General features: G+C 42.8%; 1 protein-coding gene across 3 annotated transcripts in view; it reads left to right on the top strand.

Moving 5' to 3' along the window:
• The window catches only part of FNTB (farnesyltransferase, CAAX box, subunit beta), a 62431-nt gene that overhangs the window by 30454 nt on the left and 18036 nt on the right, over nt 1-13941 (top strand). For all 3 annotated transcript variants that reach the window (XR_001390526.2, XM_014784299.2, XM_087448364.1), the window contains exons 4-6: nt 1628-1719; nt 10063-10209; nt 10312-10395. Coding sequence is in view for 2 of the 3 variants with exons in the window: in XM_014784299.2 (XP_014639785.1) it covers nt 1628-1719; nt 10063-10209; nt 10312-10395 (323 nt within the window). In the remaining variant the exon portion in view is untranslated. The remainder of the gene's footprint in view (nt 1-1627; nt 1720-10062; nt 10210-10311; nt 10396-13941) is intronic.

Genomic DNA, 13941 nt, shown 5'->3' with positions numbered 1-13941 from the left:
GACACAGAGCAGCCCGGCTTTTAATGTGCTTTTGTTTTGGGGTTCTACATTTGGTTATTCGTGGCAGGGATTGGCCAACTCAAATGCCTGTAGACCCAAGCAACATAAATAAGAAAAGTGGGCTGAGGGCAGACTGAGGCACACTGGAGGCCCCCTGCTTTCATTCGGTTCCTGCCAGTTGCTGCCATCCAGGAATACAGACCCAGGCTTGCCAGATCTCTCTCTCTCTCTTTTTTTTTTTTCTTCAAATGAAGCCAGGAATCCACATTTTTATGTGAATCTCTCAATGCTTAAATGTTGAAACCAAGGCCAGTTAAACAAGCAAAACATTACAAGGAACAAGCAGAACACATCCACGGGCTAGATTTGGCCTTGGGCTCAAAGTTTTCAATCCTTGACTCAAGTTCTCAATGGTTAGAGTCCAGTCAGCCCTGATACGATTAATGCCATACCAGCTGACAATTTCTTGAACAGCGTGGGAAAGCTTACCAGGCGTTATCTCATTTAATCCTCACAACTACTCCATGAGGTAGCTGTGTCTTTATCTTTTACAGATAAGGAAACAAGCATAGCAAGATGAAGTAATTTGCTCAAATGCACATAGCTATTAAGAGGAGGAGCTAGGACTCAAAAGCAGGCAGGCCAAATCCACAGCAGTGTCTCCGGTCAACACACCACTGCCCCCCAGGTGGCAAGCTAGCCATAGCACATTTATGAAGAGGGCAGCTTGTGCCAATGGAAAGAGCGCTGGATTGGGAGTCCAGAAATCTGGGTTCTTGTTGTCAGCTCTGACATTTACTGTCTTTGTAATCTGGAAAAAGTTCATCTCTCTGGACCTCATTTATATACTTTTAATCTGTAAAACTAGGGCAGTAATACTACTTGCCCGCCTAGCCTTGAATGCTCCATACATGTTTATGGCTTCAGTTAGGATCAAGATCTGTTCACATGTCACCTTTGGGAGCCTTTCCCAGCCCCCCAGGCAGAATTAGTCAGTCTTTGCCATGTGCTCCTTTAGGACTCTAGTTCTGCCCATTACAGCATTTATCCAGGTATATATATGCATATGTTCCGCCTTGTTCCAGAAAGACATAAGGTAACTTGTGCTTATGTGTCTAGTGCCTTCTTCCTCTACAGATAACCACATACATTCTGTATGCCAAGCATGTCAAGAATAGGAATGGAATTTTATTCATTATCGTGCCCCTAGTATCTAAGACAGTGCTTAGCACAAGTAGATACAAAATATTTGTTGATTCAATGAAGGAATTAATCCAGGAAATCCCTTCTTGAGATTCGATATCTCCTTGGGTCTACACTGAGAAAATAGCAGCACTTAACTTCCTGGCATGTGGGAAGTCCTCATCTCAGCCTCCCTTAGACGCCTGTCAGGGAGGGACCCATTGGATTCAAGGTAAACTTCTTTGTCCCATCGTCCTTTTCTCACATATGGTCATTTCAGCTCCTGGCTAAGGCCACAAAGCAAAATGTCCTTCATTCACTGATTGTTCATAGGGTGCCCTCCCCCCTTGCCAGGCTGCCGAGAGGGAGACAGATGTTGCCTTGTCAGTAGTGTCTTGGAATGATTCTGAATAAGGGGTGTGTTTTCTCCCCTGTCCCTTCTCAGTGTCTGGATGCCAGCCGCCCATGGCTCTGCTATTGGATCCTGCACAGCTTGGAACTGCTAGATGAGCCCATCCCCCAGATGGTGGCGACTGAGTGAGTCTGGCTTCGGGGCATCTGGGGTGTTCTCTGAAATTGTATTTTGAGTTTGGGGTTCTTTTTGTTTTGTTTCTGTTTTATTTGTTTTGAATGGAAAACACAGGGTGCTACAAAGAAGCACTTGCCCTTCTCTTGACCTCCAGTAACTTCCTGAAACTCCTCCACTTTAGAAGCCTCTTGTAAGCTCATGGGTAGAACAAAACTTTGAACTCCCAAGAGAAGTTCTTCTTCTATAGCCTTTTCTTTTGGCTTTTGCTCTGGTCTTTGAGAAAAGTCTTTATCATCAACTCTGAGAGACACGATTTTGCCAGAAAGTACAGTATGCATTTGAATAGCTTCTGTGGGGAGGCATGTGCCAACCCAATGAACAAAAATGTCTTTGCCTTCCATAAACACCTCCACAGAAGTCCCTCCCCCAGTGCTGGGGGACAGTTAGCTCTTGATGGCACTGGAAGTGTTCCCATCTTGGTGTGCAAATGCCGTGACTCACAATTTTCTCAAACTTCTGATTTATGATTGGAGATCTAAGCAACTGAGATTCTTCCCAAACTGCTGGTTCAGATGGTGTTCTCAGTGTGGCACCTCACCCTTAGAAGCTCATCACAGTTTATATTTTAAAGAAGACGACACTGATCATCACTCCAGTCTTAGGGATACGTGGGGTAGGAAAGGGCGGCCAGGAATTGGATATAACGCCCCAGTTCTCACCGAGAGAGAGTGTGTCCCCACAGCAGCATCTTGAGTTCATCTGCTCCCTGGTGCTCCTGAGGGAGGGGAGGCCCCTGAGCCAGGTTCGTTTTTCCGCAGCCCCCAGGGGCAGCTGTGCCAGGAGGCGAGGAGGCTAGCCTGTGCCCCTCCCTGGTCACAGAGCCCCTGCCTGGGTCACATCGTCAGGTCAGAAGAACAGAACTGCGCATTGTCTCATTCATTCTGTCTTAATAATAACCTCTCATTCTTGCCTTCCTGGGCAGGGTGTCTTGTGATGAATGTGGAGAGGGAAGATAATGAAGATTAGGCCATTAACCCTCGTGATGCGTCGATGCTTTCTGAGGGAGAGGGAAATATGCACTGTCTTCCTCATCATGATACTGCTGCAAACCTAGTTTCTTCTAGCTCTGGAAGTAAAGTCAGACACAGTTTCTGCAATAACAGGAATTTAGTTGTCAGAGTAAAGGCCCATGTGTTTTGTTTGTTTGTTTTTTATGAGGAAGGTCAGCCCTGAGCTAACATCCGTGGCCAATCCTCCTCTTTTTGCTGAGGAAGACTGGCCCTGGGCTAACATCCGTGCCCATCTTCCTCTACTTTATATGGGACGCTGCCATAGCATGGCTTGACAAGCGGTGCGTAGGTCTGTGCCTGGAATCCAAACCCGTGAACCTTGGGCTGCCAAAGTGGAGCGTGTGAACTTAACCGCTATACCACCGGGCCGGCCCCCAAGGCCCATTTGTTTTTGAAATACCAGTTGGGGGTTGTGGATTGTTTGGGAAGTTTCTCCCCGACACATACACAGTCAGGATGTACGCTAGGAGAATGGGAAAGTCATAAAGGAGAGAAGGAAGAAGAAATAGGAGGTCCTGTGAGAGTGAGGTACAGCTGCCCCTAGAGGAGGACATAGACTGATTTGAAGAGGAAAGAGTGATAAGGGGGTTCCTGAGATGGAAGAAATTGGGTCAGCATCGGTTTTGAGTTTTTTCTAGGTTGTATGCTTGGTGTTTTATAGATAAGACTTTGCTGAGAAAATAAGTGTGGAAACACCAGATAAGAAGAGAGAACCCCTTGGGGCTTTTCACACTGAACAATTGGAGACAACCTAAATATCAACAGTAGGGGATGCTTTAAAGTGTGTTTAAAATTTAAGTAGAGTATGCAGTACATACAATGAAATACTATGCAGCCATTTAAAAATTGAAAAGTTAACTAGACTTATTGTCAGTCATTTCACACTATATACAAATATCAAATCATTATGTTGTACACCTGAAACTCATATAATGGTATATGTCAATTATACCTCAATAAAAACATTTGTATATGTAAATGTGTATATTTGTATATAAAAATGTATATTTATAGAGAGATGTTCATGATTTAAGTGAAAAAAACTTAGTTTTAAAAATGCAACTTTTATAGATAAAAATATAGATGGTTATACGCATAGAAAAAAACCGGAAGGATATATGTGCACATAGTAGTAGTTATTTCTGGATGGTGGGGTTAAAGATTTTTTTCTTTTCTAAGCTTATTTGTGTTTTCTAAAATTTCTACGATGAACTTTTATTGTTTTGTAATTAAAAGAGTGTTTTAAAACTAAGAAGCTGATTTGTCCTAATTTCAAGAACCACTTGATAGTTAATGACTAAGAATTTCTGCTTCACAGCTGCCTTAAAAGCTTTACCTGTGGTTCTTCTGAGCATTGATTTTACAAACTTTTAAAGAATTTCTTAGACTTTCCAATAATGTATTTTCTTTTGTGTCTAGCAGGCAGTTAATTCTAGGTGCAGATAATATTTGTTATGCACAGAGCCTCGTAGCTCTGACCTCTAGGGAAATAAGCTATTTTTAGTAAGATATAGAAAAATCTTAATTACTTCTGTAAAAATGTGGGGATTCTTTTTTGGACTACCTGATATAGGGTATTGCCTTTTTATTTATTTTGCACGGGGAAAAGAAATGCTTTGAAAATGTGGTCAGGTTTTTTTTTTCTCTTCTTTTTTATATACAAATATTAAGGTGATCCAGAGGCAGAGTTTAGCTCTGGAGTTTTATTATTTTTCTGCCTGTTCTTTCGCCACGCCCTTACCTAGTGCGCCACACACACACGTTTCTCTTGCTTTCCTATTTGGTTCATGTTTGTGCTTCTGTTTGTTTAGTGAATAGTATGACAAGCTGAGTTCCCTCTAGTGGACAAAATCATTTTTGTCAGCTACTGTGACTGCTGGTATCAGGCCTTTCAAGAATAATATATTCATAAGTAGGAATTGAGCTTGCCTCTCTTAAGAGATTGTATCCACAAGTTATACGTGTGTTTACCTAAAATAAATTAATATTTTGAAACTAGACTAAGTACGTTTGCTTTGTTAGTGATTTTAGCACTGAGAGTCCCATGCGTGTGTTATTCATAACAGGCTGTGTTATGAAAGTTACAGGGAGACCACTGCACGGTTAAGTTAGGTTTTTAGCTTCTGTAAGATCTAAAAATTGTCTTTCACTTAAAAATTGTTTTAGGACTTTTCTGCTTATAAAGTTTTTCCAAAGATTAGATTTAAATTTTCATGTGTCAGTGTTTTATTATTTCTCTTTCAAAAGGTTATTAGTAGCTTGTCCCCTGAATAGCTCCTTAAATGTTTTTCCTTTTAATTTTCTTTTTTTTTTTTTTGGTGAGGAAGATTCACCCTGAGCTAACACTTGTTGCCAGTCTTTCTCTTTTTGCTTGAGGAACATTGTCACTGAGCTAACATCTATGCCAGTCTTCCTCTATTTTGTATATAGGACACTGCCACAGCATGGCTTGATGAGCAATGTGTAGGTCTGTGCCCGAGATCCAAACCCGGGACACCAAAGCAGAGTGCGCGAACTTAACTACTACACCACGGGGCTGGCCTCTCACTTTTAATTTTTAAATTTAGATATAATTTGTCTGTTTCCTTACTTTTCAATGAGGATACCATATGTAGTCACTTGTCTTCTGGGCATTTTTTGGCCAGGTGCTGCTGGCATCTAGTGGATGGAGGTCAGGATGCTGCTGACTAATGTCCTGCACAGGACAGTCCCCACAACAAGGAATTATCCAGCCCACAATGTCAGTAGTGCCAAGGTGGAGAAACCCCGCTCTAAAATAAGCAACTTTAGACTTGACCATACTTCCAAAACAGCGGCATCCAGAGGATTGCCGGCACCTGGTGAAGAGTCAAACAACCTGTCACACTCCACACACAGGCAGCACGGCCTCCTGGAATCAGCAGGGGAGCCTGCCCATTTTTCACCTGTTCGTTGCTGTCCTCTGCTGGGGAAGGAGATTTTCTCTCCCTCGTATTAGCCTGACATCAGCCCGTTCACCTTGCCTTCGCATCTACTCCTAAGCCGTTCTGCTCAAGCATGACTGCTCCTGTTTCCAAAGCTATGATCTTTTTTTTGTTGTCTAAAGATAGCCTGGGTGAGAATTAGGCAGTGTCATCCCCTTTATTTTTTATTTATTTATTTTTTTGAGGAAGATTGGCCATGAGCTAACATCTGTTGCCAATCTTCCTTCTTTTTTTCCCTTTTTCTCCCCAAAGCCCCAGTGGATAGTTGTATGTCATAGCTGTACATCCTTCTAGTTGCTCTGTGGCTTGATGAGCGGTGTGCAGGTCTGCGCCCAAGATCCAAACCGGCAAACCCCAGGCCACCGAAGTGGAGCATTCAAACTTAACCACTAGCCACTGGGCTGGCCCCCAAAGCTATGATCTTTGTAACTTATTCTAGGCCTTAAGTCTGTCTGTGGGAACCTGTTCGGGTGAAGAAGTTTTTCTTGTGTGTGTGTGAGGAAGGTCAGCCCTGAGCTAACATCCGTGGCCAATCCTCCTCTTTTTGCTGAGGAAGATTGGCCCTGGCCTAACATCCATGCCCATCTTCCTCTACTTTATATGCGATGCCTCCACAGCATGACTTGACAAGCAGTGCGTTGGTACGCACCCGGGATCCGAATCTGTGAACCCTGGGCTGCCGCAGCGGAGCGCGCGCATTTAACTGCTGCGCCACCAGGCTGGCCCCTGAAGTTTTTCTTAAATCTAGTCTAAATTCTTCTTGCTGCAGATTAGCTTCAATTTTTGTTTATTTACCAGAAAGTCTGTATAATCACCCTTTGTACACTTGAGGTATTTTGCTGGGTAGCTTCCTCACTGTGGTTGCCTGTAGTATTAAGCTTTTTAATAATTTTTATATTTAGCCATTTTTGTAACTCGAATCTGAACTTCCTTTGAGTTGGAAAACGGAGGCTTGAGCCAGATACAGTTCTGACTGACACTGTTCACGATGCTGCCAACAAGCATTTTTGTTATTGTTGTTCACAACTCGTCGACCCTACCCGCTTGTCCTTTTTCTCCTATATTCCTAGTCATTTCCCATCTTATATGCTTCCTCACCCACCACTCCTGCCGTCCCTAAGTGTAACACTTGCTACTTGTACCTATTTCATTTGTTTTATTCTTATTGGCTTCTGATTTATTTTATATTATTCTGGACTTGAATTCTCACCTTGGAGATGTTTGCCTGCTTGTTCTGTATTATTTGCTTATTCACTGTACATGCTTTTGAGTCCTTGATCCGAGTTGGTGACAGTGATGTCCAGAGTCAGCCACCTTAGTCATCCTCAGCCATCACCTAAAAGTCCGAGTAAACTCCGTACAAGGCTGAAGGTAAATCCTTGATCCTCTTGCTTTGAACTTGATCCAATTACAAGTTTTATGTACTCTTTAATGGTTGAATGATAGAGCAGTGGTGTCCAATAGAACTTTCCACAATAATGGAAGTCTTCTATGTTTTGTGGTAGCGACTAGCAACATGCAGCTAATGAGCAATTGCAGTGTGGAGCTAAATTTTAAATGTAAATTTAATTAAATTTATTAATTTACATTTAAAATTTAAAGAGCCTCGTGGGGCTAGTGGCTCTCTGTTGGACAGGCAGGTCTATTGCGTTGCTACCCAAAATGTGGTCCCCAGACCAGTGGCATTGGTATCACCTGGGAGCTTGCTAGAAATGCAGAATCTCAGGCCCATCCAGCTCTACTGAATTAGATCTGCATTTTAACAAGATCCCCAGCTGATTTCTATGCACACTCAAGTTTGAGAAGCACGACACTTGGCTGTACATTGGAGTCACATGGGGAGTTTTAAAAAATATCCCCGCCTGGGTCCCACCCTGAGTGATTCTGATTTAATTCATATTAGATGTGGCCTGGCATTGGGATTTTTTTTTTTTTAAATATCCCCCAAGTGATTCTAATTGTGCACCCAAAATTTATGGTACTCAGACTGTGTGTGTGTGTATCCAAATCACCTGGGAATTTGGTGAAAAAAATATAGAGGCCCAGGCTCTTATCCTGCTTCAGCAAGCCTGGGTCTCTATTCTTTGTTAGCTCTCCAGTGATTCTGATACACACATTTTGGGTTTGAAAATCCCTGATCTAGGAGGTAGTTTCCCACTTTGCTGGTAACTGTCACGTAAGCTAGAATGAAATGCCTTGCTGACTTGCAGGAAAACTGATCTACTAGATCATTTAGTCATATGACTAAACTAATGATTTATGAATACTTGTTTTTCACAAAGTGTGTTACTCTTGGTGTTTGCACAATGTTTCCTGCTTGTGATTTTTTTTATTAGTTGGTGACTTTCTGGTCTCTAAGATAAGTTTTTCTCCCCCTTTTGATAGGTAGAAGTATCATTCACATTTTGGTTTTCACAATTGCTGGGAATTCTGTTGATGACACCTGGTAGCTTTGTGGTCACTTTGCCAGTTCCTTAAGGTGCAAGTTCTTGGAAGCCCTCTGGATCAGAATGTTCTGTAATACGGAAGTGTGTGACAGTCAAGAGAAGCCCAATCCCTAATTCCCCAGCATAGTCCCACAGACAGACAGATAGCTGTCAGCTGAGGGAGGTTGGCGTGGAGGAATGATTTAAAGGTATCTGGTACATTCAGATCCCAGCTCATTCCAGACTGTAGGCTACAGGAGTGTTGCATTTGACTTGATTCTATCCTGGGAGTCGGGAAAGGGAATGGATAACTAGGTGACTCTCTTTTCTTTTCTTTAATGTGCTGTTAAGTTTTCTATCAGCTAAAAGCTTTTGTTTTTGTGATATAGAAACCTTTTTGTATGCTAGTGCAGCCAACTTTTGTTAGGACATGAGTTTAGTAGCTATTTCTTTCTGGGTAGTGTAATAAGAAGTGATGAAGATTTGGAAAATATGTTAGAAACAAACTCATTTTCTCTGAAAATTAATTGCTATTAAAAACATGCCACAAAACTGTCTCTCTTTGATTATCACCTTTGGTTTCAATCCTTGTGTTTCCTACAGTAAAATTTTAGGTGCAAATAGAAGTGAATGTGTATTGTTTTTAAACCGTGACAATTTCAGGACTCCAATAGCAAGTCAGCAGCATATTCTATCACTGTTCCTGCCCAGATAATGGAAGATCTGAAATCAAAAGTAATCAAATATGTTGTGGACAAGCAGTAATAAACTTGTGTCTGAGTGGAGATTGACTGGACTCTGTGGTCTCTCTGGTGGCAGTAGATGAGAAACAATGAGGTGAAAGAGCCCAGGAAGAGAAGGCTGTCTGAGCACTGGAAGGGCACAGATTTGCAGTTTCTTCTCTTAAACGGAGGCTTGTCCTCATAGGAAGCCTGTGATTCTGGCTGAGTCACGGGGAAACAGCTTGACCATCAGAACTTTCCTGGGCACCCCTTTCTGGTGAACTTCAGAGGATCTTGGACAAATAGGGGCTCTCTTGGTTTCCCCTGAGGCAAGAATGTAATGTCTGGGTAAACTGATGCCGTGCTTGGAGGCAGGGGCTTGAAGGCAAACCCTCCCTAAACAGTCTCCCTCAGTGAGAGAACTGGAGCATCAGTCGATTAGTGTGAAAAATTCTCCAAGAACCCACAGACTGTGATGCATTCTTGTGATACGAGTCAGCAGTGCTTAAGTTTGCCATCATTGAAGTGAGCGTGTTAGAAGCCTCTCTCTCTTTCATTCTCCTAAGCATGGAGGCAGACTCTGTTAAAAGCTTGTATTTGTCAGTTGTAGGAATAAAAATCAGCAGCGCAGGGGCTTTGGTGGCAGTGGGAGTGGGAGGACATCTCTCTAAATATTCTTGGCAGGCCTTGGTGATGGATCTAGACCAGGGTGGTTAGTGTAGAAAGAAGCAATTGGGCACCACCACAACTGTAAGCAGAATTTTGGGAGGTGCCCCAAAGGCAAGGAGAAAGAGGCCAGTACCACAGATCCAAGGTGGCAAATTGAGTGAAAGTATGGAAAAGATTGATCAAGAAGCATGAGCCTTACCCTCAGTTCTATGAAAGGCTATTTGTTTCTGCCCGGCGTTATGTTCCTCGCTTCACCACTAGGCAAATGCTTAAATATAAAACTCATAGGAGGGTGTACAGTACTGATGAGTATAGTATAGTAGAGAGTTAGGCCCTTTGCAGGGGTTAACTATATTCAATGTATATTCAGTAGGTGGAAGGAAAGGTTTTTTTCGCTTTTGAGGGAGACAGGAACATTGGAAAGGCACGGACTCTGGTGGAATTCAGTGTTTTGACATTAATGCTCTCTGACTTTGTTTTTCCCGTTGGCTGTGTGCCTAGTGTGTGTCAGTTCCTGGAGCTGTGTCAAAGCCCAGAAGGTGGCTTTGGAGGCGGCCCTGGCCAGTACCCACACCTTGCACCCACATATGCTGCAGTCAATGCGCTGTGCATCATCGGCACTGAGGAGGCCTATGACGTCATCAACAGGTACAGCCAAAGCCAACAGTGAGGAAACCCGGGAGGGCTCCCTGCCTGCTGACCCTGCTCTGACCCTTGCCATCTCCTGCCTCTCTCCCATTCGTTTCTCAGAGAGAAGCTTCTTCAGTACTTGTACTCGCTGAAGCAACCTGATGGCTCTTTTCTCATGCACGTTGGAGGTGAGGTGGATGTGAGGTGAGTGGGTTTTTTTCAGGTTGCTGCATCAGTAGATTCTAGAGCTTATCTGCCATTAGAGATGCCAGACTCAAGGAACACCACGGGGAACCCGCTGCTTCATCATGCAGAATAACACGCAGAATGACATCTCAGTGACACAGTGTCATAATCACTGCAGATAGGAGACAGACGTCCTCAGGTGTCATTATCACTTGCCTTCTTTTATATAAATGTCAAAGTATAAGTAAGACGGAGGCAAAATCAAATGCTTTTCTTTTAAAAATTAAAAATGTATTTGGTATAAAATGATATCCCATAATATATAATAACTGTATAGTGTAATATAATCTTTCATCTCTGGGATAGGAAGGGAGAAGAAAGCCCAGTAGGGACTCAGTAAATGTCATCTGAATGAATTTGATGAAATCATGAGAACGTTGAACACCTGCCTGACTATTGCTTTAGGAGGTGCAGGAACCCTTAGGGGTCAGTGGGATGCAGTGAAATAGAGTTGCATTAATTGACTGGAACCAGTTGTCTTGAAATTATTATTTTACTCCAGAATTGTCTGATATACCTAGCAAGTAGCTGACTCACCTGATGGAGATTGCTTATGAAGCTTGTAGGGAATTCACTAAGTCTCTTCTCAAAGGCAGTGGATCATTGAGATTTTATACCCAATTCTTATTATTCAGTCTGAGAAATACATTTTTATATGAGGTTTCGATAGCAAAGCCATCTTACTGCCTATTTGTAAATGTGTTTGCTTCTACACAAGTTGATTAATATTCTGGCTTAACTATTCATTTGACAGTATAGGGAAGAAAAAAACATGAAAGTTTTAGAGCATAAAACACATTGCACATAAAAGGAGGTAACCAGGTTGTAAAGGCCTTCATAAAGAATTTTCTTCTATCTGTAACCTGTCTGTTCAAAAAAAATTGGCTAGGTATCTACCAGAAAAACTGTTTCTCTACTCACAACATTTCTGACACCCAACATGTGGTTTTCTCCCTCATAGTAAACAATTCTGACATTAACTACCCACAGTTAGCACAGACCCCACAGGCGAAGGGCTCAGTCCCATAAGACTGCCCCCCACTTTCAGACACCAGTCACAGTAGCGGGTCCCCAGGTGACCGACACTTCTGCCTGACTTGGCTACAAATCGGGGGTTCCCATGAGCCCCTCCACAGGTTCGATAATTTGCTTAGAACGGCTCACAGTACTCAGGGAAACACCTTACTTACTATTACGGGTTTTATTATAGAGGGTACAAATGAACAACCAGATGAAGAGGGCAAGATCTGGAAGGACCAGGAGCACAGGAACTTCTATTCCAGTGAAGATGGGGTGTGTCACCCTCTCAGCAAGCACATGGATGTGTTCTCCGACCCAGAAGCTCCCAAAACCCCTTCATTTAGGGTTTTTATGGAGGTTCTATTATGTAGGCATGATGATGAAATCATTGGCCCTTGGTGATTAACTCAGTCTCCAGCCCCTCTCCTGTGGAGAGTGGGGCCAAAAGTTCCAACCCTCTAATCACACGGTTGGTTCCTCTGGCAACCAGCCCCCATCCTCCAGGAGTCACCTCATTAGCATAACTCAGGTATGGTTGAATGGGGCTTGTTCTGAATAATAAATGACTCTCCTGTCACCCCCATCATTCAGGAAATTCCAAGGGTTTTAGAAGCTCTGTGCCAGGAACCAGGAAGAAGACCAAATATATATTTGTTATTAAATCACAATATTCCAGTATCTGTTGTTAAAAGATAAACTGAGACATATTAAAATTTTTAAGTTTATTTGAGCAGAAACCAATTCGAATTGGGCAGCATCCAATCTGGCAGATAGAAATGAGCTCTGAGGAGCTGTACAAACTGAGAGACTTTTATAGGCAGAAGGGAGCGGGACAAGGAAGTGATAGGAGGCCAAAATAGTAGGTTGGTTATTACAAGGTCACTTTCCTTTAGGGGACGGCGGGGGTCTGACAGGCAGATGACCTCACTAGTGCTGACCAGACAATTCCTGATTGACTGGTTTAAGATTCCATTTCTGGGAGAGCCGAACTGTAATTGTCTCGGTTTGGTGACTTGAAGCTTAGCATAAGTGACTCTATTTTGGGCCTGTTGTCTTGTTTTTAACACTGTATATGCCAGTGAAGCCAATATAACTATTGAGGAAAAGCAGTACTGTATTGATGCTTCTTATGGAAAAGGTTGAAAGATTTTTTTTCTCTTCACGGTCACTACATTTTCATTCATGTTCTATAGATATTCCAGCCAAATACACACAGTCTTGAAATTTAGCTTTTTAAAACTTTCTGAGATTATTAGGCAAAAACAAACAAAACCCTAGCAAGATTGCTTTGGCATTTTATCTCATACCTAGGTGACAGAGCGTAGAGTGTGTTCAGGAAAGGAGAAGTTCAGTGTCGCTGAAGTGTAGAGGACCTCGGGGGCAGTGGGAGAAATGGAGCTGGAAGGACAGGCTGGGAACAGACTGAGGGGCCCTAAAGTCTCCTTAAGAAGTCTGGGGTTTATTTTAAGGGCAGTGGGAAGCCTCTAACAAGCTTTAAGTAGGGAGTGATGTGATCTGATTCGTATTTTATTAGAAGTTCTCCAGTGCAGTGAATAGATGTAGTGTTTTAGTGAAAGTCCTCTGGTTTCAGGGCTGGAGGGAAGAAGACCAGACAGGAGATGGATCCAGGTCATGGTGACTTGAATTTGGGTGACAGCAGCAAGGATGGAGAGTAGTGGACAGATTGGAGAGACATGATGACTGGATGGAGGGAGAGAGGAAGAAACTGCACGAAAAAGGTGTATTTTGTTCCCTCCCTGTCTCAGTGAGAGATCTAGGACTAGTGGCTTCTGACGTCACGTCTCAGTTGTCCCGTTTGAGAGAGGCAGACGCCGTTGTTGGCTGCCTGCACACCTCAGAGGTTAGGTTAGGATTCGGGAGCAAATACTTTTGAACGCCTTTGAGAGGCTCAAGACCTGAAGGAAATTAGATCAGACCTTCGAAGTTAGCTTCTAGTAAATGATGACATTAGGCACGTAGGACTCTTGCGTGCTTCCGATGCCTGCTGGTGTAACTCAGCCTTTGCTGTGCCTTAGCCAGAGTGAGTAGGCTGATAAAATTGCTTGTAGGATAATAATGCTTGCAGCTTCTGCAGAGGTTTCTCTGGAATACCTCAGTCAGATTGGCTTAGTATTATGTCTATACCGAATAATATGGAAAGTAGACCTTTGTCTTTCCTCCCTATTGTATTCCTTAGGAGCCCTTAGAAAAAGGATTTGTCAGCAGAATTAGAACAAACAGTTTTTGTCTTCAACATAAAATGGAGCGGAGATGCTGGATATTTGAAAAGACTGTAGAAAGGAAGGAAAGACAGTTTGTAGATGTGTTCCATAATAGAGGGAGAAGCTGAAATAAAGTGTGTCCTGAGAAGAATTAGGGCTGGCAGGATGGAATGCAAGAATTATTCCACATGAAGTAGGATCACATTAAAAAAATAGACGTACTCTTTCGTTTAAAAGTGTGTGTGTGTGTGTGTACTGGGGG

This window comes from Ceratotherium simum, chromosome 24 (assembly GCF_057802395.1).
Source record: "Ceratotherium simum simum isolate JZ-2026a chromosome 24, ASM5780239v1, whole genome shotgun sequence".
Taxonomy (NCBI): Eukaryota; Metazoa; Chordata; class Mammalia; order Perissodactyla; family Rhinocerotidae; genus Ceratotherium; species Ceratotherium simum.
The sequence above is the reverse complement of the archived record's forward strand: the minus strand, read 5'-3'. Positions and strand labels throughout refer to the sequence as shown.